At 39.9% G+C, this 24,398-nt stretch overlaps 1 protein-coding gene across 7 annotated transcripts in view; it reads left to right on the forward strand.

Annotated features, from left to right (window-relative positions):
• The window catches only part of tead1b (TEA domain family member 1b), a 69,818-nt gene that overhangs the window by 17,194 nt on the left and 28,226 nt on the right, over positions 1 to 24,398 (forward strand). For all 7 annotated transcript variants that reach the window (XM_050066892.1, XM_050066971.1, XM_050067047.1 and 4 more), the window contains exon 3: positions 436 to 688. In XM_050066892.1, the coding sequence (XP_049922849.1) occupies positions 532 to 688 (157 nt within the window). In that variant the 5' untranslated portion in view covers positions 436 to 531. The remainder of the gene's footprint in view (positions 1 to 435; positions 689 to 24,398) is intronic.

Here is a 24,398-nt window from a genome sequence, read left to right on the forward strand (position 1 = left end):
ATAAGCGCTGATTTAGAGGGATTACTTCAGTATAAGTCTGGTCATTGTTTTTTAGGAAAATCCTTCATAGTCTATCTTTCAGCATTTCTCTGATCTCGACACAAGTTTTAAATGTAACTATTTAGTGCTCTGTCATTTAGTAAGAATGGATCAAAATATTAAAAGTCCATGGGAGAAAACGCTCAATTGTTTAAACCCATAACATCCAGCGTAAATCAAGTCAGCAACATTCTTGGCGATGTCCAAGCTTGTTTGGCTGCCTCAGCTCCATATTGTGCTCTCAACTAACAGAACTAACAGCGTGTTCTGGTTTTTTTTTTTTCTTTTTTCTTTTCTTTTCCATCGTGTGTGTTTGTGTGTGTTTGGAAGCAGATGTCCGCTGTTCTGTTGTGGAGGGTGACCGTTTGGTTGTGCTTGTTTATTTGGGAATTCCAGGTCTCTCCCTAGTCTGCTCCAGGCGTCAGCTTGGAGAGCCCAACCGCCACAATTGATCCCAGCAGCTGGAGCGGTAGTGAGAGCCCTGCCGAGGACATGGAGAGGATGAGTGACTCGACAGACAAGCCCATGGACAACGATGCGGAGGGGGTGTGGAGCCCTGATATTGAACAGAGCTTCCAGGAGGCCCTGGCCATATATCCTCCTTGTGGACGCCGGAAGATCATCCTCTCTGATGAGGGAAAGATGTATGGTGAGTACAGATGTGTGTATGTGTGAGTTTTAACCCAAGCATTGTTTGTGTAGTTGCATGTTTTTTAAAAGGTGAAAACTGAGGGAGCTTAAAGGAATAGTTTAACATTTTGTGGAATACCTTTATTTGATTTCTTGCTGAGAGCTCAATGAGAAGATGGACTCATCAGTGCTGTTTTGCATGTTCACACTTCACAGGAGTTTGCTCAAAGTTCAGTTCACGCAAATTAAAATGAGTTCATGTACATAGTTCACATTTTTAGTTTAAGTTAACAATCCCCAAATTCAGCTAGTTTAATTTCTGATGCGTTTTTTTGTTTTGTTTTTGAATTTTCAGCATTGACTTGCAGGTATTTCTCAAGATGTGTGTGCGATGTTTCAACTCAGTGTGTCATTCCAAATTCAGATTTGAATGTGGCTTCATTTGTGACTTGTGTTTTTAAGACCCGGCGGGCACAATTTGGATAAGAAATTTGAGGTTTTTCTTTTTCATTAGTCCTTCAAATGTTCACATGAACTGGCTTTGGCAGTACCGATGGCTGCACTGTCTGAATTGCCAGTTGCACTAGCCATGCAGGTGGCGTGTAAAAGTCTGTTCCCACCCTCAAACAGCGGTTCCTTCCTCTTAAAACGTGCAACGGATGTGCACCGGCATGCCAGTTGCCGTAAATTCAGCGCGCGAGCGTCACTGACTGTCGTTAGAGTTAACGACTTTTACATTCATTCGTTGGAAACAGATACATTTAGTTCACTGTTCACCAAAAACATGACCAAGTTTATGCACATCACTGCTACTCATGTCACAACCAGCAGCTCATTAGCTTAGCTTAGCATAGCATAAGGACTAGAAACAGCTAGCCTGGCTCTGACCAAAGGAAACAAAATCAACCTCGCAGCACTTCTAAAGCTCCCTAATTAACATGTTGTAACTCATTATTTTTTTAATGGAATAAACAAAGTGTAAAAAAGACAAGTTGTGCTTTTACAGGTGGTTGTGCACAGGACTGATTTTTCTTCTTTCTTGCTGTAGTTTTTTAAAATCAGAAATACATAAGAGTGGTATCTATGACTTCATTTACATTGCAGCAAGAAATGTAATAAATGTTTTTAAAAAATATTCTTTTAAATTAAAATAAAAGCATCAATACGTGGCTGTGTCCAGTAAGGTAATATTCTAAGACTGTCAAATTCATCTGTGATGTGCTCTGTGATGGTGACCACTATACTGGTTCACAGAAGTGCAAGTTTATAAGTAAAGCAGCATGAACTATTAGTCAGTAGCAGATGGTACTGCGGCTGCCACCAGCTGTGCCCCCTCTCCTCCCTCCATTTCCCCCATTCCTGGCTGGGTGATGTCATGGAAAGAGGGAATATTTTCTCTCTGTGGTGTTGGACCGTCTCACAGCCAGTCAGTCAGTGTCAAGTGAAAGCAGAAAGCCCCTCAGAGCATTCGCTTGCAGCTGTCATGTGACCCGCTCCGGCCAAACGAAATGTAAATTGTAGGAGTTGCAGTGAAACCCCTCAGCTGCCACTACAAAGATGTGGGCTCAGACAACAGGACCCTCCCCACTGTCTCTTCCTCCAATTCCCTCGTCCCCACACAGAGCGAGGCTGCCAGAGAAGCTGTCCCTCTGCTTTGGATTAAAGCATGGCAGGTTTTTTTTTTTGTGGAGTTATAAATGAGCAGTGCTAAGTGCAAGCCTTGCTGTTAGTCAGCGGACATCCTCAGTATGATGCAAATGTTCAGCTTTCTGGTAGACATTACATTTGTCAGATATTCTTTTTGACAGTTTATGAGCAAGTAGAAACTCTATTTGATTTACATTTACTGCATCAAATGGCAAAATGCAAGAATTTAAATATAGATTTTAGTTGCTTATCTTTAAAATTCTACAATCAAATTATAAAGAATTACTGTAACTGGCATTGATTTTAACATAAACAGAGGCAAAACACAACCCACTGAAATCTACTGTGTGAAAATGCCCTCAAGACTTAAATATATAATTCACAAACTGTAACGTTGAAGTCTTCTTTCTCAAAACAAGGATCGTTGCTCAAGACACATTCAAACCCCCAATAACAAACCCAAAGACGTGTTTAGTTTTTGTGGTGTTGAATCTACCTTAAAATGTGCTGAAGAGACAACTGCAGTGTTGAATAGAGTTGGGTCCTGCCAGATGTGCTCTGTATCTGGTTACACATTGTCTCACCAGTAGCTGAATCACAGGGCTGTCTGTCCTACCGTTACTGAGTCAGAACTGTTTGACACAAGAGCAAAATGATTTTCTTACATCTTCGAGTGTGCAAACTGAAAAGATACACAGTTTCATGATGCAAAATAATGACAGCTGCTGACTGCCGGTGTTCAGCTGTTGACTGTGACAGGGGAGGTACAATTTTTAATGTTTTTTATTATAGATTAAAGGCAGAATTATAGATGCATTTCCCTTTCTTAACATATCAGAGTTTTGCTGTGACTGTTACAGAAGACAGATTGGTATCAGTCTGATGTAATGGTGCTTTTTCTGGGGACCGGGGCTTTTTGTTCTGCCCTGCAACTGTTGCTGCATCCCAGTGCCAATCCCATCATGCCATGAACTGTGACAATCCCCCAAGCTAGGAAGGCGTTAAAGGTGCCACGGGTCTTTTCTTGAAGGAAAAAAAATGCAGCCACAGTTTATTTTAAACATATTAAGTCCGTTTTTAGAGCACAATATAAAATTATAGCAGGAACAGTACAGTGTGTTTTGGATGGTTTCATGGTCTCTAGCACTATAAATTGTGTCATTTAGAGGCATCAGGACAAGTTAGAAATGACGTAGCTGTAGGGAGCGGCCGGCTGTATGGATTACCTCTGTGTTAAAAACAAACTCAGTTAAGGGTGCTCAGATTAAGCCGCCGATTGTTAGCAGCCGCCGATTGTTAGCAGACGCTATTTGTGCTTAATAGTTTGATTGGTAGTCTCTATAAAGGCAGATCAGATGACGCAAAACAAGCGAGACAATTTCTCTACGTGACGCTATGGTTGGGTAATGTTTACCAGTACCCTATAAGGTACACCGATACCCATAGAGTACTTCATGTGATACCTTTTTCTTTCTTCAGGTGTGTAGTAAAGCTATACTGTTGAATATTTTGGTGGCATTTCGGCACGCTAAACTGCTGAACTCAGTTAAAAACACAGTGCTCGACTTCACCACACCACAGACTGTATGGGCTGTAGCTGCCGCGGTAGTAGGTTTATCACAAATTGCATTAAATCAAAGCATGCTAGTGCTAGCAAAATCATACAAATAGTATTTTTTTTTATAGATCTGGGTACGAAAAGGATCAAACTCAGGTAAGAATACAAAAATAAATAAATAAATATTGCTACACAATAAATAGAAGGCCTCAAATAGACCCAATAGGCACAAAAATCCTGATCGGAGCACCCCTATACTCAGTGTTTTGAATCTCTTGAGGAATGCTTGGAATGTGGTTCAATTCCTTATTTTTCCTCCTATTCCTTAGACATATCTGTATACTGTTTTTGTTGTTAGAAAAGGTTATAAAATCTCCTAATGGTATTGCTTTTGACTCAGTTGTTCATTTTCTTATTTTTCTTTATGTCAAAATAAGCAAACAGATGTTTAAATTTTCTGTAAAGGCATTCTCACATGTTCTGTTACATAGAAATGGTTTAATTTTTTTCCTATTTAACTCTAAAGTACCTCCCCTGTAAAGATTAAAAATGTAACGTCTCTCACTGCAGCATGTGACTGATCAAATGCGTGAAAATATTTTAAAACTAAAAGTCAGATTTCAGTATTTAATTGCAAAATAATTTTGGTGCGTGAGACATTTTTGACATGGTTAGTGTTGTAGATTCAAGTACTTTGCTTCGTCACCACAGACACCAAGTCTGACAGGTGAGCCAATACAAATCTCACACCTATCCTGTTCACTATGGGGTGCAGGACTATAAGATGTATTGTTGTAAGAAATTAAAAAAAAAAAAAAAAAAAAAAGCAGCCGAATGTATGAAGGCAGCTTTACTGTACAGATCTCAACTGGAAAAATATTAAATGAAATCCACACCCTGGCTGCATGCCCCCAGTAAAAACAAAGATGCTCTGTTTGCTGCATGAATGTGTATTCTTTTTAGGATGCCTCGGATTTCCATTTGCACAGGGCTCCTTGCTAACAGTGCAATTCTTTGCAGTGCTGTCAGAGATGATAAGTAACCTATGAAGTGGTCCTTCATGCTGCTACAAGGGATTGATTTTTGTCTAAAACATCCAGCGATTTGTCTTTTAAGAGAGGAAGGGTTCAGCTAATCATGGCGAGGCTGATATGGGGCTGTAATCCAGGTCCATTGGGTTTAAAACAGCCGTAGACCGACACTACACAAAACCTCTCATGGCATCTGAGATGAAAGTTGGCTACAAGGAGACAGGTATTTTGTATTTGAGAGACCCTGGGGATGGCATAGTGTTCCATACACAGAGCTCATCACAAGAGGAGCCGCCCTGAGTGCCCTTAAGCCCTTTGTTATCCTGGGGTAGAGTGCAGTTAATTAGCAACAGTCTCTATAGCAACTGTGTTGCGGTACAAAACAATTTCTAATTTCTGCTTCTTAGCTTATTGTGGTGTTTACCTGAAGTGTTTTGGATGTGCTGAGACCAGTGTTGGCTGGCGTCGTGCCCATTCTCTGAGGCTAATTGTGACTGCAATGTAAGACACCACATCCGCATAGGCTGCACCAGCCGGCACTTGCCACAGCCCCAGAGTTAACTTGGGATAATATTTTTAAAAAAGTAAAGGGAAATAGAGGGCACTGGCCCCTAGCCGAAGGCCCAAGACTCCGCACTTGCATAATCCACCTGCTGTGCTAGGCTGCATTCATTTATCCCAGAAATAGAGTTGATAAATGAAACAACACGCTTCACTCAAATTGTATGTTTATTCATTGAGTTATGTATTTGCACTTGCCCCGCAAGCTAAATGACATTGGTGAATTTTTCTCAGTTACTGTTGAAAAAGGGAAGAACTGCTTTTTATTCTATCTACTGACAAATAAATATGTAAATACATACTCTACTTGAAGGCTATACCACACCCATGTTGTGTTTGTCTTGTTTTTGCTGCTGAAGAGGCGAGTCCGCCTGCTGTATATGATGCAGTCTGTTGCCTTTTCAAACACTTATGGCAGAGGCATGGAAATCTTAACGTACTTTTTATACTGTGTCACTATACCTGGTATTAACCTGGTTCTGACAAACAGCAGCATTATTACCATTAATTACATATTATCCTGAAAATAAACGCTGGTGCCAAGTAAGTGTGATATCCCCATATGTTGTAATATTCACGTCGTATGTGGAGTGCTGGACAGTATGCGTCTGTCCGCATGTGTTGTCGTTTGATGTAAAGCTTTTCCTATTACCACTCTGCTGTTTGCTCTGCCATCTCGTCAGTGATCCAGCCCAGACCCCTCCTGTGGGAACTAAGTGGCACTTGGTTTGCAGAGATGCCAAGGATGAGTTAGATATAATGAGCAGACCTGGCTTGCCCCCGATGGCCCAGCACTGTGCTCCTCTGGGGCTCGTCTCACCGGGCCGAGCATGCTCTGAGACAGAGCGAGCGGACCTGATCCTCCCCGCTGGGCAGATAATGAGGAATTCTGGGATCAGCTCAGGCTCTCCGAGTCACCTACATTCACGCAGAATGGAGTGTGAGGAACTTCATTGCAGGAGAGGCATCACACACCTCCAGAATAATCCCTCATTTGTTCCCCTGCCATTGTCAGTGCAAGACTACCGTGTTTTCACACACATGGTAGTGAAAAAAGTCCAATTATTTTATGTCTTCCTCAAAAGGAGTAACTGTCGCAAGTGTAAATAGTATTGATGCAGGTATGATGAGGTAGGGAAGAAGTCATTTTGAATATGATTTTTAAGGATTGGGTTGTGACAGACTGGTTATTTATTCAACCTGGGTCGCTATGGAGATGTCTTTCAACATGACACAGTGACAGGGATCGAACATGCAGCTACAGTTGAAGCGAATGGGTCAACAAGCACGAATCGACCTGGTTTTGTGACTCTTCTACCTAACAGGGTGGAACACACGTCTGACACTTCTCTACTCAGCAGGTGTTTCTATTACGGCAACACGGTCGCCAGAAGAAAATGTTAGAATTGTACGTGTCTGCAAACCATGAATACGTCACATTGCACGTTTTATACTTATCACATCAGTATTTCTAAAGCGATGTATGGAGGGGATGGATGGCTGCCAAGCTGTAAACTACCGTGGACTACTGTTTGAAACCAGCAAACAACAAATATGGTTGTGTTTTGGCGAGTCATTGCTGTTTCTGTCTGCCTTTTTAGGCTCCAGCCGTGGGGTGTTGTAGCAACCCATGTTTCCGCCAGCTTGTTAGGTTCATGGGAGTTATGTAGTGACCTGACGGGAATAGTGCCACAAAAAGCCGTTATTTTTTACAGATACATTGCTGCTTTTACTGCTGGGATTGTATCCCCCCAAACTAGGCATTTTAAGCCAAAACACAATCTCTTCCCATCCATAACCAAATGGTTTTCTGGCCTAAAGTGAACCACACAACAACCACAGTGTTTTGGTATGTAAAATTCCAACGTATCTGTTATATAATTAGGTGCAAATGTAACATATCCATGGTTTGCAGAAATGTCCAAGGCCAACATTTTCTCTGGCCAGTGGGTTGTTTACAAATAGGACTTTGGTTTAATGCTATTGATGTTAATATGTTGTTTATGAGAAGAGACAGAGCCGATGAGCGAGAGCATGTCAGAGATAGAAACTAAACAGAAACTCAGTTTTGTTTGATCTGATTTATGTAATTCTGCCATTCAGCAGTGATGTGTATGGAAACTACAGACTTCCAGAGATTAACCAGTGACAGCCGTCTCATATGAATGGTCCACATCATTTGAAAGCATGTTCACCAGAGAGTGTCATACACAAAATATGAAAGGTGCATCAGTTTGTCTTCCTCTCTCTCCACTGGTGTAAAACACTCTTTAATTTGGGCTGATGCATTATTCAGGGCTCAAGGCGCACACAACAGCTGACCTGTGTGATTCAAATAATGTATGTTTTCATGGGATCTCTTCAGGTCTCTTTGGACAAACCTTTTTGTTGACAGTCCTTCTGCACCTGTTGTTTTGCACTGCAAATGAGTTGCACACATGGGTCTAAAATGCCCAGTGGACGCTAGTCAGGATGTTTGGACAACAGCCGACAGAAACAACCTGGTAATAGATGATTTGAGATCTGGTTGATTTCACTGTGCTTGTTTTGTTTGATTCCTACATAGTATCTTTAGCTTATGACCCATGTGTGTGTCTGTGGCTCTGAGAAAGTGCAATTAATGAGACTCAGCCCCAAAATGGATCTACATTTAGAAGCTCCCCCGTTGCTGAGCAGCAGAATTGATTTTGAAGTGCATATTATTTCATGGCAGTCTGTTCAGACGGCCAGATTTCAGCTCTTACTCATGTCCATGTTGTGGTGACCAAGCATAACATGTTGTGGCTCGTGTGAGATCCAGCCCACAGCCTCGCAGGGGTGCTTACCATGTACAGTGGTGATGGAGGGGCTCAAGGTGTAAGCAGGGCTGATGCTGAGCAGACTGTGAAGAGATGTTATTGGGAAAGGATTTGATGTTACAAAAAAGATTACTCTCTGAGGCAGAAATTCTGTATTCTGTATGTTTATCATGTTGGGAAAATTTGCAGTACAAATCTGAAATGGCAAGTTTGTAGACTCAAAGAGGAACTATGCCCATTTTCAGTATTCATACATGTTATTCCTGTGGGCCAAGACTGTCCAAAAATACCAGAAAACATGAACAACTCTCTTCCAAATCCAACAACTAGAGTGCTAGAAGTCAAATAAGTGATGTCAGAGTATGAAGTCTTGAGCTGCTCCATAGACAGAATTGGGAAGGATGTCATAGATGACACTAAGCGCACCCAGGGGAATGTTCTGAGTATATGGGTTCATTTTCTGTTTCAGAACAACACATTCTCACTCCGATCTCGTCACATATTGACATATTGGAAATTCAAAATAAACCCACTGCGTTGGTACAACACCGCAAATTGATGTTGTTTTTTTTTTTCCAACAAAAGCACGTGGTTAGGTTTTGGAAAAAAGAACAGGGTTTTGCTTTAGAATCTGACAGGATGCGAACACCGCTCTCTTGGGTAAAAGTCTGTGTTTGTTGGACTCATCCACCATTGCTCCCACCCGCCCCAGTTGGACTTCCGCCGCGTTTTCCCCTCTATAACAGCAACCGGCCGCATATCATGCCGGCGTTAAAGGATGCCTTTTGTTGGTTTCTGATGCCGCAAGTCACCGCCCAAGTGCTGGATTTTTTAATGACCGGGCTCTTCAGAACTGAGAACACCACAATAGAATAAAGTTCATATGAGTATAAAAAAGAAAACAAATTCTGTGGATCCACAAAATCAGGCTCCCATAAATTGTCTACGGAGCAGCTCCAGACTTTATACTTGATGACTGCAGAAGTTTGAGACTCACCTCTCCCGCTTTGGCCTTGACAGAGAGTAGTTCATGTTCGCAAATATTGATTAAACTTTTCAAGGCCATGGAAATAAGGAATTGGAAATTTTCATTTTGACAATGTTTCCCTCTAAGCCCTTTTATACAGAGATTGTGCTATAGGACCGTTATGAATTCCCTTTGTGTGTGATTTTAGATGGCACATCGGCATTCCGAATGCAAAAGAGGCGTGACGGGTGTGAGCTGTAACACAGCAGCATTGGCCTCTAAGGTGACATATAACACATGCATCGGCAGCACTTTATAAACAATAACAATGGCATAACATGGCAATAACAATAATTTAGCATCTCTGTTATATGGAGGCTGATCTCATCCTCTGCTCTGACAGGAAGGAGCTCTCAGACCTCTTTGCGTACATTTTCAGTGCTGTTATTCTTCTATTTCTTTTTTTTCCTGATCAGTTTTTATCAGCACTATTCATTCAAAACAGTTATATTACTGGTACTGAAGAGGTATCAAATGTTGTGAACAGTCTGTCTCCCACCCTTGACACACATACCTGCCCACAAACACCCACCCACATGATGTCCTTCTGAACAATTAAACATATCACACTTAACTACTGGAGCAATGAGTCCTCAGGCACAGAGATTATTAGGTTGGAAATCTGTGATGCTGCATCTCTTCAAAGGCTGAGAGTTGAGGACTTAGCTGCTGTTCTGCTTCTTTGAGTTAGCCGCCAACTGCCTGTAGCTGCTTCATCGATCTCCCAGCACTGGGTTGCACACATAACTCGTCATCAGAATGTCACACCCGTCCCGTCCTGTCCATGGCGAGACAACTCTGTCCCTCCATTCTGCAATTGTACTTTTTATAAAGAATAACGGTGTGACATTTCCGCCTTCAACAGGCAGCATAAAAGGGGCTTTATAATTGACACAGCATGTCCAGTCATCATCAAAATGCTGCTGAATGTGTAGCCCAAATTAACATTTTTTGATTATGTTTCAATACTTTAGATACATAGTCTGAGTATTTTTTTTACTGTATGTATTTCCAGAACTGCATTGCTGGAAAGAAGCAAGACAAAATGATCAGCGAGTCCATGTTTGTGATTTTCTGACCGTCTGTGTGGAAGTGTTTGCACTGAATGGTTGGATAGCAGGCCGTGGCTCTCTGCCTGCCTGAATCAGGAGTACACGGGGTGTGTCCCCGCTCTGAGGTCTGTGTGAGGCCCTCTGAGGCGGGCTTCTGGTTTCAGGTTGCACGTTCCCAATTGGCTGCTTTTGTTTGACTAAAACACAGTGAGACTCTGGGTTTCTTAAAGATGCAGTGTCACTTTAGTGCTCTCTTCAAGAAATCATCTGTTTCGTGCTGATTACATCATATTCCATTGATGAAACACTTTTATTCTGATGAGATCATCTCGTACTGATGGGACCATTTTGTGTAATCAACATATGAATGGAATCTGAATGCCAGTGTTATTCTCTCATCTAGAGCACAGGGACTTCACTCCAGCGCTAACAGAGACAGTCATCTCTTTCTCTGCTGTTTGTGGAATAGAGAAAGGTCTCTCAACACTGAACAGCATCCCTGGAAACAAAGGAAGACTGTAACCATAGCCATAAAATTATCATACTCAGTGCTGTATTATCCTTGTAATGTAAGAGTAAGTGCATGTTTATTATGTCGTGACTATCAGGGGTATTTCCATTAACTATTTTGAGCCTTGCCTCTTTCCAAACTTGGATTCAATTACAACTTTCAGCCGAGACTCCCTCAGCTTGTGCTCGTGGTTACAAAAGAACGTTAGACAGAAGAGCCCATCATGACCACAAAGTTTGACTTTTCATTTATACATATTGGTCACAGCCGACATGTCTTCCTTTGTGCTCAGATGCTGAATTGATCCTGAGAGATTGAAAATATTGATTTGACTCAGTGTCTTACTTTGTTGTGGAGAAGGGGGGCAGTGCACCTTCCTGACTGTTAGCGCCATGTTCACACATTGGACTCGCCACACAGCCAGTTCCTCGGGAGACTCATAATTACAGCCGTCCTTTCAGATTAGTCCAGCAGCCTGTCCAACTGTGGCTTCACTCCCTGGTCGTTTATTTCATCCCTTTCCCTCTCCTGAGAGGCACACCTCAACACAATGGCCAGGCCAGCCTCTACAATAATGTATGTGATGATAAACACAGTGGCTTCTAATTGATAGAGTGATTCAGACAAGGGCTGCCTGTGCAAATTGGTCCCCTGTGAGTATATTGCACAGAGTTGGGACTAGCGGGTTTCAGCTCTGGCCTCGTTTGAGAGGTGTAGAGTGGGGAGAGAGGAAATAGAATGGGCTGGACCTGCTGAGTGATAAAGAGGCTGTCTTTGCCTCCTCAGCCCCGTCTGAATACAGCCACAGTTCAGCAGAGGTTGGCTGCTGTAATCCTCTCAGTGTCTCCAGGAAGGCTCAGGTTAGTGACCTGCTGCTTTGTGATCTCTTGTAAGATTTTGAGAGAACACCTCACCTTTAAGCCCCCACTGTTCAACCAACACATTAGCTCAACCGCTCCTGACCCAGCCCCTGCAATAAAGCCTTTTATCCAGCTCAATAAGGTCATTTGAAGTTAAGTATTGATTTCTTTTGGTGTCCAGAGAAAAAAAAAATGGATTTTTAAAGAGCTGTTAATTACAGCTGCACACTGCATTATGTAGAGAACTCAAATGTGTTGCGGCTGGATTTTTAAATCCTGAATGGTACTTATTTACTTAAAGTCTAAGGCTATAACGTTTTTCTCCAATTGATACATGAAACAAACCTAAATATTTCCATCACATTTTTCGCATCATTTTACTTTTGACCGGCACTTCCTTAATTATGCCATCTCGTTGTGCCCTCTTTTTTGAGGTGGTTTTAGGGCACGCAACTGGAGAATTAGCGCCACCAACTATTTATCTTAGTTCACCTAACTCCTAATATGTGCAACAGTAGTGGATGGAAATCACGCATTAATTAGCATTTTCTTTTTCTAATTTTCTAGAAATTTGTGAATTCTTTTGTGATAAATTTGGACAGAAACTTGGTCAGTGAAACAAAATGACCAGCCCGTTCTCATTCCCAGGTCGTCAAATACACGTGACACATTGTCAACGATTGCGGTTAGGTTAAGGCATCAAAACTATTTAGGTTTAGAAAAAAACATCATGATTTGGGTTAAAAAAGTTTGTAAGGTAACATCAGTGTGTGACGACACTGTGAATTTTATAACATCACACGAAATTGTGTGACATTACATTAAAGCATCATTGACTTTTGGTGTCACACAGGACACAAACTGTAGTCTCCTGGATGAAAGTCCTATTTTGTTTGATCCATTCATCTTCAATCCCTTCTGTCTTATACAGACTTCTCTCTCTTTATACCACATCAGTTGCTCTCAGTGTCAAGTAATACCATGGATGTTTACACTGGAGTTACTTGACAGCCCAGGGTGTCTTATAACGACACCAAAGCCTGCCTTTGGCACAGTACCATGCCAAAGGGGTGTGACAAAGCATCTGTATTTGACGCCCTGGGAATGAGAACTGGCTGAAATGATTTTTGTAAATTTATTTGCAGATTTGGGCTCTGTAGTACCATTTTATGTTTAGGAAACCGATACAAGTTGATTGAAAAAGCTCTTTGTTCACCAGACAGATGTTTTATTAGATGAAAAGACAGTGGCCTTCTGTGCAAATAAAAGCACATATGACAAAGAATAAATCCCCCCAGGCAGTGCTTCCGTGGTCATGAACTAGAGTCAGGTTTTTAAAATCACAGTGTATGGAAAATGTATTGTCAAGAGTAAAAATAGATTCACACAAAATAGCAAACCCCACACAGTGTCTTTTTTTCTATCCGTCTTCAGTTCAGAAATTCTCAGGCTGGGGAATAAATGGAGTGCTCTTAATTGTAGGCTTTCTTGTTTATATGTCCCTGCTTTTCTTGTCTAAATGAGGACTGAATAGAGTTGTTTCCTGTGGATATGGGAGGAACACCCATGTACATGCGAGGCCAGAACTGAAAGAGCTTGTGAGAATTTTACGAGACATTAAAAACACTGCTATGTGTGTAAATTAGAGCATGTTAAGAGATTACCATAATAATCACCTTTCACTGAATCTAGAATGTGTGAATTCCTGACAAGTTAAAAGCCAAAATCATACTGTGTGTGTACATTGTACTGCCTGGGTATTACATTTACATGACTGGGGACTGAATCAAATACTTGATACATAAATGCAGAACCAGTTTTTATTTGCTTCAACTTTTCCGTTTTAGCCCGCAGGCATTGGGTTTGTGTGTGCGTGCTTGTGTGTTTGTGTCTGTGTGCGTGCGAGAGAGAGGAAGAGGGATTTCCATTGTGTCTCACAGAATAGGTTAAGTGTTTGTGATCGTTGTGGCGTCACACGAGACATCTGGCCTTGAAGTCTTTCTTAGGGACCCACGCTTCCAGTGCGAGGGTCTGACAATACGGTAAAGCTCTTTTAACAAGCAGCTGGTGGACTGGAGTCAGATGTTATGATCAGCAGATATTATCTTATCTTTTGACTTCCACAAGACATTTCATTGCTAAAGGGCTCCCGAGTGCTCTGTCGCTCTGACCTGCATTATCACTAAACGGAGAGAAAAGACTTGTAAACACGCTTAAAACAAACACATTGGCACTGCATTTCAGGAAACACCTGCAGGGTCTGGCCGGCTGCAGACCTTTTTATATTTAGTTGTAATTGTTAAGCTTACATGACCGACATGTTGTGTTCTCACCATAGCAGCAATGCTTTATTCATTCCCATGAAGAAAACTGGTCGTCAACATAGCCTTTGGCCTCTCAGCCAGGGCCAACACAATGCTAAACTGATAGCATAGTGTGTCCACCCCCCCACCCCCCGCCCCCCCCCAAAAAAGAGGGCACTGTCAATTTTCCTTCGAGCCACAAGTCACAGGTTCTCCTCCACTTGGCAAGCGGTGGTTTCCCATTGATGTTGCAAGTAAAAGGCTTCCTGCCCTTGCCTGCTATTCCCAAAACCTGGGACGAATGCCTTCATATTGTTGGTTTAGCCTATTGTGATGCTAATGTCTGCCTGAGACCCTTGAGTCATCTATCACGGATGACAGGAAAGCTGGGGCCATTGTGTTGGCCCACCACACACACACACACACACACACACACACACACACACACACACACACACACACACACACACACACAGAAACAAACACTTACTGGGCTCTGGTCTACATAACTTTAAAGTGAAAGAAACTGAATAGAAAGGTTCGACCAACAGACTGAGTCAAATTTTTATTACAAATTGAGAAATGATCTTGCAGAAAGATTCCTGGTGTCATTATGAACAGTTTGAGGTGATTTGATGAGGGCTGCATATTATTATAAATATCAACTCATTTGTTGATCATATTTTGATAGATTTACTATTATTTTCTCTATAAATTAGGGATGTACTTTTTAAATAACTTCCATATTCCAGTACTCTTGTTAAATTATTATAGAGTGCTCGAGTACTCACAAAAAAAGGTCTAATGTAAGAATAGGAATGCAAATAGGCCAACAACCGAAAACAAGTGCAATTTTAAATTTATTGAACATCCTGGCGTCATTTAGCTTATTTATCCATACATTCAAAGTTAACATAAGAAAAATCAGCAAACTTTCTGTTGCTGCCATGTTAGGCGCAGTACTGAAGGACTGTCGCTGTCCCTCTGCCCAGTTAGCACGAGCTACACAGCAGCAGAGGCTAACATCCGACACCAAGCCGTTTATTATTCCAACAAACTCACATGGATACCGTAATGGCTCGACTCTAATGTTAGCCATGTGACAGTTAGCCCCATCACTGTGTGTGTGCGTGTTGCGGGCGAACTCCCAGTGCAGAGCTCACATTCCTGCAGCAGTAATCTCATGATATACAGAGAAAGCAACAGCGGGATAAGTGCAAGCAGTTCTACCAGGAAATAATATTTTACCTAACTAAATGGCAATTTTTTTTTTTTGTAAAAGTCATGTTCACATGCGGGAGGTTGAGCGGTGAATACTCGGTACTTTCAATGAATACTGACATCCAAACTAAGTGCTTGAGCACTCGTGCCCATCCCTGCTGTAAATAACTGAAAAATAGTGACAGACGCCTATCACAAGCTTTTGGAGCTCAAGGTAACATCTTGATGTTATAAAAAGTACAAAAACTCATCTTTGGGAGGCCTGAAACAGCAAATATTTGGTATTTTTCCTTGTAAAAATTGTTGACACTTATGTCAGTTGACTAAATGATTATTTGATTGTTTCAGCAGTACATATCAGTTGCTCACTTTAAAATGAGTATTGTTGAGGATTTAGTGACATATAGTAGGGCTGCTACTAATGATTATTTTTATAGCTGTCTGATCTGCCAGACGTTTTCTTGATTTAATGCTCGGTCTATAAAATGCCTACCTAATTCCTAAATTATAAGGTGATGTTATCAGATGTCTTGTTTTGTCTTACCACAATCCAACCCCCCAAAATAGTTATAGTAATAGTTGTTTGACTCCCGAACGGAGGCTTGTATGCTGAAACGCATCAGAGTTTTTAAAGGTTTAAGATGACCAAGCCATAACAATAAAGGCTTTTTATTTTTTCCAAAAAGAGTACCTTGGAGTTTCCTGAGTTTTCCCAAAATAGTTACTTTACAATCGGTATGTGTATCGGCAAGAATCTGGCGATACGATGCGTAGCACGATACAGAAGTTATGATTCAATATATTGTGATACTGCAGGCTAGGTTATATACTGTGTCTTGTTATTTCTTAAATCTAATTTTATAAAGACAGTGTCATAGTATAAAGAACACATCACCATATGCATTTTTTATGGAATCAGAACACTGGGATCTGCATTTGTATTTATTACAGTCGCTGTAACATCCAATATTACAGCACTACTTTTTGTGCAGTTAGAGCAAAGGAATTAACATTTGGCTATATCAGTGAAAAATAAATCAAATTGAAATGCTTGCAGGATTCTTTAGGTAAACAAATTACGAAAATAAAAAATTAGATTAAATAAATAAATTAAAAATCAGTTTTTTGGGAACTGATACAGTATCAGAAAACATAATATTGCAATACTCAAGTGTATTGATATTTTCTTGTAACTTATGAGAAAGAACTTAAAAGATTGGTCGACTGTCAGAATAGTTGCAGATTAATTTTCAACTAATTGATTAATCAGGCGAATTGTTGCAGCTTTAGTGTGCAGTGTCAAAATATTAAAAGAAATAACAGTGGATAACTTTATCTCTCCAAACTGTCCATGAATGATCTTAAACTATAGCTTAGCTAGAAAAAATTACATTAAATAACATGTGATAGTAAAGCATGGCTGTTACCAGGTCATAAATATTAGTCCAACCTGTTGCAATAAAACATTTCCATCACATGAACTGTTTAATCATTCTGTAATAAGTGTTGATTAGAAAATGAGGAGTTGAATGAAGGGTTAATGATAGATCAGTCCTTACAGTCTGGGCAGCGTCACATGTGTACTCTCTGTTCTGCGAGGCTGCCCTCTCAGGCCCTGCAGAGAGAGAGAGACAGCCGAGCGGTGGAAGCCACACACATGTAGGCAATCTGCCGACTGATTCTCGGCCAGGCCCAGCGCCGTCTCATGGCAGAGTGCTGGGCCAGATGTGACTGTGGTTGTGCCTGCATTAGTAAAAAGTGCTGTTACAGGAAATGGATGCTTTTAAAAAGAGGAAAAGAAAAAAAAACTGGAGCAGAGCAGTAAAGTATTGTTCTTGCCGCTCAAAGGACGAAAACCAAGCCAGTTAAATTGTTTAATATGCCATTACTTAAATTAGCCTCAGTGTTTATGTTGCACAGGTGCATAAAGGCTCTGCTCGCGAATTCAATGACAGACCTTTGTGTTTGATTCAATGCTGCTTTACTGTTATCATGGAAATTTAGACTTTGCTAATGTAAAATTCATCTGTGCTATGTGATTTTCTTTTATTTTATTCTGTATTGATTTCACAAAGTCTGTTAATGCACAGATGAAATAGTGGGGTGAAGGGGGACATGCAGATTAAAGCTGGATTTAGTTTTTCTTATTCTGTGTCTGATGGCTGTGAAATGATCTTTTTAGCGATTCTAGCACATTTAATATGTCTAAAAGCTAGAAGATGTTTCAAAAAATGTATATTACTTAAATTAAATTACAAGGATTGTAATCACAGCCCCTCATACCTTTCAACTTGATTTGATAAAGCTTTGCAAATATCCCTTTTACGGCTGCAAAGAGTAGTCACGCAACAGAAAATTAATCTGCAACTATTTGGATAATTGTTTTAGTAAACATTTACTGGGTCCAGCTTAACATAAGTAAGAGTTAGCTGCATTTTTTTGTCATATAAGATGGTAAACGGAACATTTTTGGGTATTCAAATAAAAAAAAGACTTTCAAATACATTTAATTTTTCACAGTTTTCTGATATCATATCAACCAAATGATTAACATAGGATGGAAACTTTGCCATAGTATTATTTAATGTTATTTACCACACAGAAACTTCAAATGTTTGTAAATCCTGATGAGAGCTGTAATGATTAGTTGTCAGCTAAATTAATTGCCAACTAATTTGATAATTGATAATCTTTTGAGTTTTTTTTTTTTTTTTTAAAGAAAAAACGTTACTATTCTCTGATTCCAGCATCTTAGATGTGAATATTTTCTGGTTTCTTTCCTTCTCTATGACATTGAATGAAATATTTTTGGGTTGTGGACATTTGAGTACATCACTTTGGGCTTTGGGAAACACTGACTGACATTTTTCACCATTTTCTGGCATTTTATAGATCAAACAACTAATCCATTAATTGAGAAAATAATCAAAAGATGAATCAACAATGAAAATAATCAGAAGTTGCAGCTCTAATTCTGATTTGTGCACAGACGTCTGTGATCAGACAAAAACACAAATACAGAATCCTTTCATGTGAAACATCCAAAACTGGTGAAAAAAAGTATGGCTTCACGTAGGGCCATATCGCTAATAGTAAGAGGGTGATTGAGAATACAGATTTTCAGGGCCTTAAAATATTTCCAGCGCAGCAACAATAGAGATCAATAACAGAACGTTACAAGTTAATCATTAAGGTTATATATTGGTGTCAGTCCCTCAGAACTGAATCGCAAGGCTTCATACAGGTTGTTGTAATCCACTGTAGGAATGTGCGACATAAACCTAACATATGTTGTGCTGAGATTAAACAGTGAGACTCTCACTTTCTTTTACTGGAAAACACTCATTCTTTTGTACATGTCTGTGTTACTGCGAGGCAGCTCACATCCACAGGGTGAACGAGGGAGAAAATTACAACAATGTAAGAAGAAGGCCTGTAGTGGCTCTAATAGCTCTTACAGTTGAACTGACTATTTCTTGAACACAGTTGTTCCAGGAGTTTAGGGTATAAATGCATTTTACAAATAACTCCAGTGAATCACATCTTTATCAGCGGAGAAAATGATTGCACTTTTTCCATCTGGAGTTGGTAGTGAAGAAGGGGAGAAGTCAAGGATGAGAACATCTTTTTGTTGTGCTTTGGATGGATGTCTTCAGAGTGGACCAACTCAGTAAATGTCCAAATCGTGGTGCCATTAGTTGGATTCCACCAGGTTTTTTGAGTGGCCCCCAGTTGTGAATAATAATTGACATACGTGCAGTTAAATTGTAGATAGACAGTCTGAATGGGATTGCTGTGTATGAAGTAAAGTCATTTACAGTTGGTAAATATTGGACGTATGTGGCAACCTGTTTATGAGCTTACGTAGCCGCTCTGTTACTCAGTTACTATCAGGTAGAGAGAGACTAGGGGTGTATTCCAGAAAGCAGGTTTAGTGAAACTCTGAGTTAGTTCATCCTGAGCTGAAGGAAACTCTGGGTTTTACATTGAAGATCAAGATTAAGTTAATTGTCCCACAGAGTGAGAAATTGCACATACTGTAGGCAAATCAACATTATACCCAGCGTAGCAATAAGAAACACAAAAAGACAAATAAATAAATGACACCATACACTCAAAATACCTCTATAAAAATGCAAATCCGCAAATTGTCATAATCCAAATCCAGTTCTGGCTTTATCTGCCATTGTTTAAAACCTCTGCATGTCTCTTTTTTCTGCAGACAGTTTTCGGTTTGTTAGCGCAGTTCCACTTAAATGTTTATTTCACATAGGCCTAATGTGTAATTTCAGTTTAAACTGTAAAAATCAGTATGAACTTTTAGCACGTTGGGTCAATGAATAACTATCTCTGTCACTCATGATGTGATTGGTCGCACTGATGGAACATAATTCCTTCAACATTGGAGACTATATGTCACTATTTCTGAGTGAGCAGGATCGTGGTGCAGCTGCAGAGTGTGGTTTGAAATTGAGAATTTTAAAAGTCTGAACATGTTTTAACAGCATAGCAGTGACTATGTTCAAGTTGAAGCTACTGCATTTGTTAAAGTAGCTGAAATAAAGTCACTTATTGCATCTGAGCCAAAGATCCAAATAGATGTCTTAAAGTTAGAATCTACTGTCACCATCCACAATAACCAGCCATATTATTCCTGGATCAGACTGTGACCTCACAATCAATTCTCTACGTCTTTGATTGATATGTTTTTTAAATCTTCTACTTTGTTCGTCTTCAGCTGCTGGTCCCTGTGTTTTGTCTGCATCAGATTAAAGCTGAACAAATAGCCTATATCTAAATCTTAATGAAGGCTAGGGCTTAATGATGAATTAATGGAAGACTGAATTAAATGTTATTGTGTTAACTCATTGACACTTTCCCCCACTCTGACTTAGACTCTTTTTAAAGATAAATGAGCACAGTCTGCATATACGTGCATTAATAGTCTGTCTCTACATCCACTGGATTAAAATGGAGGCAATGCCTTTTATTTACCTGTTACCATGGTGAATCATCGTATCGGCGCTCCATTGATGCGAGCTCTTTCATTTACGGCGCACAAGTTTAATTCAGAGTTGATTGAACAAATTCTGATCAGCAGTTCTGCTACAAAAATCTGAGAGTTGATCAACTCAGAGTTCAGGGTTAGACGTCGGAGAAAAAAAACAAATTTTTGACTAAATACCCCAATATCGATATTGCGACAATATTGAAGGGTTGAGTATTAGTGCCTTCACAAAATATTCACACAATAAGATTTTTAATAAATGGGTTGATGATATGCTGCAAATTTGGTTTAGTTAAATATAAAGGGTTGAAATGTGAAAATAAACCTACATATTACAGGGTGTCCACAGGTCCTTAGTAGCAAAAACATAAGTAAACATAAGTGATTTGTTCAAAAATCTGTCCTAAATTTGGTTAACAGGTGTCTTGAACGGGTTTTAAAAACCATTTAATTTTTAAAAAGCATTAAATTAAATGTCTGATACATTCTACAGAAATTCTCAATAAAAGAACCTGTTAACTAGTTTGGTATAATTTTTCATTAGAATTATTTAATAGTAAATAACAGTAATGAAACACCATTGTTTTTCTGAACATTCCAAATGATGTGAGGAATACTGTCAGTGGAGTCAACTTGCCGAAGTGTCACACTGGTGTAACCGGCATTCAGGGAGCCATTTTGTTACAGTTGTACAAAAAGACCAATTGTCACAATTGTACAGTTAAGTTCACAAAAAGTTGTTTTAGATTCTGGAGGTCTTTCGGGAGGTTATGGGAAATTATTTCTGGGTGTGGTATCTCTGAGGTTGGTCCACAATACACTCCATTGTTATTCACAACAGAGGGAGCCTGTCCCAGGTTCCTTGGAGGAAGGATGCTGAGGGCCAAATTGGATTTCTGACTGAATGAGGAACCAGCTACTTGGGGACAGTCTAGAGAGGGTTGAGCCACCATTTCTTTGTGGGGCTGCTGCTGGAGTGCCTTTCACAAGTCGCAGATCCTCCGGAGTCATTGAGATTCAGAGGAGAGTTCAGTCTGGCCAGGTGGAGGGTTCCTCCAGCTGCTTAACAGCACGGGTCTGCTCAGGGGTCACACTATAAATATTTAATCCTTTTCCTGCTGCTTTGAGTGACAGGAACACCCCAGAAAGAGTTAATTTTCACAGCCCTCTCCAGGGCTCGCTGCAACTGCAGGACTTCACTTAACATTCACAAACGGGCTCAGTTGTAATGCAAACTAATGCAAGAAAAAACCATCGAGGCAAAAAGTAGACAGGACAGACTGTAAGATCTCTCTTCACATTCAAAGTTTAGATGTTCAGCTTTGCACTGTTTTGTTTTTCCTGAAAAACCTATTAAAATTATACCAATGACATATTGCATTGCATGAGCGTGTAATCTTTAAGCCAATCACAAAGTGTAAAAAAAACTAGTCAGTTTAAGTCAGGTTTTGCTGACGGACACTACAGACAATGTAATCTAGCTAAAGTTAATGAAAATGTTATAAAATGAAAAGGCATTAATGCTTTAATTTATTTTTGCAGGAAAACTTAATTTAATATACTGACTGTCCATCTTTCATTTGATGAATCTGACATTAAATACAGTTAATCAATAGCTGTGTTAAAGGTACAGTTCAGCCCAAAATCAAAAATACACATTTTCCTTCTTACCTATAGAGCTAAAGGAACTATTTTCTTTCTACCGGACTACACCTGCTAACTGTATCACTGCACATAAGGAAGCGTGCATTTACTCATGGATGACAGGCTCGTGCTTGTGACAGCGCCAGATGTAAACATTGATTGCGTCCCCCTCAGTTGAGCTGTAATGTTAGCTAGCTTAGTGGTGCTGGGTGAGCTAGCAGTAGATGCACGCTTCCTTCTGAGCAGTGATACAGTTGGTGGGAGTAGTTTGGTAGAAAAAAATAGTTCCTACATGAAACTGCTCACAACAAGGTCTGTGGATTATCTTGAGGAACTGGGTCAAAGACTTGAAGTAAAACTCAAAAGATCTGAAAACTTTACTGCTTCCATCGTACTCTACAAGGTTACACAAATTTACTTTTTATATCACATTAGAGTTCTCTCTACTAAACTCAGTACCCACTGATGGTGTTTGTGGCTCCACCTGGCTGCAGGTCCAGGATCCCTTCCTGTTAAACAATCAGGATTTCTGATGTTTTGTTGACACCAAAATCTCCAACAAACGAACAGTGAGATGTTAAATTAATCAGCAGTGCTGGTGACCGTTATTATGAGCATTTTCATATGTACAGCCGTTACTGCAGAGTTAAGGAGAGATCTTAATTTTCAGACAAGGATTTGATAAAATGACAAGTGCACAAACTTTCCTTAATGCATGTGAACTCATGGAAGTAAAGTAAGAAGACTTCCATCAAACAAAAATGTCAGAACCTGAAATGTCTCTGCATCATAGAACTTTGAACCAAACATAAATGACAAACCTGTGAGAATAAAATTGGTCCTGATCTGGTTTTCTTTTTTGGAAACAGTTAAAGTTTGATTACTAGTTTGAGAAAGCAGATTTAGATTTAAAGTTAATATTGTAAATTATAAAATCAGCATATCAAGATTTTATGTGCCACAAAGACAAAAACAACAAAAAACTACCCTGTTTTATTTGTGGAAGACAATTTCTTTATTAGTTGGTGGGAAAATGTTGCACCTCATGAATTTCAGGTGGGAAAAGCAGAGGTGTGTCTTCAGCATTTTTAGTCCTGCGTGTGGACAGTCACAATTTTTTTCACCAATTGTTGTTTTGCAGTGCAAACACAGGCAAGAAAAAAAGAAATGCAGGCCAGCCAGGACCCACTGAGCTTTTTTTTTCCAGCCTGGTGAAAAGAATGAATTATTCAACAGTAAGCAAGCTTTCAGCTGGCCATTTGTGTGCTTTGATCTAGGAATCAGGAGTTTGCATGAATGCCTGTATTGTCATGTTATGTTTCCACAGTGTGTGTGAATGATTGAAAATAGTGCAGGCCCCCGCTTCATCTGGTAAAGTTTACACTGCAGGCGCTGTGGACAGGCAGGCTGGCATTGTAAATCCCCAGATGTTGTTTATTTGTCCTGTGAGGTCACGTGGCTGGGTTCAGTCAGGCTGGCCTTGCCTACATGTTCAGTGTGAAAACAGCTTCGGGGTCAACCTTTAACAAACTGCAGCTTAACGACAAAGCCAACCCCCCCCCCCCCCCCTCCCCCCTCTGTGCTCAGTGGAACAACAAAATGTGTAGGTGTGGCACGCAGCCAGGTGCTGCAGGTATCAAAGATCTTACGTTGTTGACAAGTTTTTACCCTGTTTTTATTTAAAGCCTCAGAGCTTTGATGAAAGATTTTTACCTTTTACTGGGCAGGAGCCTTTAGAATACTACATCAGTCTGAAAAATTGCTATACTAAAGACAATTTTAGTAACTTCTCCATGATTAGAATTAGCATATTTTTTGAAGTGGTTTAATTCGTGAAGTCGACTTTTAGCTTCAGAGGAGAGGTGATCTGAAGGAATCAGTGTGGTAGAGCTGAAATAGTTAGTTGATAAATTTAATAGTTCAGGCTTTCCTCAAGCATGAAATTCTTGTAAAAGTTATGAAATTAAAAACTTTTCTAGGCTTGGAGATGATCTGGAATCAACAGAATGTTTGGAAAAGTTTTGAAACACATTATTTTGGCTGTTATTTGAAATATTTTCATAAAAATACCAAAACATGTCAAATGTGTGGCATAATACATCCATTGTTAATGTAAAAACTACTGTTGCTCAAATGCCTTAAGAGATATGACAACGCTTAATCTTAATTGATTGAGTTATCAGGAGCACTCAGTTTCAGGCAGGATTGCAGAACAATTTGTAGACATGTCCACAAAAAATGTTTTTTTAACAATAAGTAAATACATACAAACTTGTCAAAATTATAATCTAAACACAAAATGCATTGACATCTATATGATCAGTTATCTCTTCCCCATAAAAAAGTGCGTTTTGTGTATGTGCCACTCAGTTTGTTGGCATATGCAGCTAGTTGTTTAACGAGTGAGTAAAGGTGGTGTTTAGTGGGAGTGGGAATCACCAGAGGATTGCGATTAGGGCTGCCACGAATAGTCGACTAATCGATGACTAATTGACTATTAAAATAATC

Source organism: Epinephelus moara, chromosome 1 (assembly GCF_006386435.1).
Source record: "Epinephelus moara isolate mb chromosome 1, YSFRI_EMoa_1.0, whole genome shotgun sequence".
Classification (NCBI taxonomy): Eukaryota; Metazoa; Chordata; class Actinopteri; order Perciformes; family Serranidae; genus Epinephelus; species Epinephelus moara.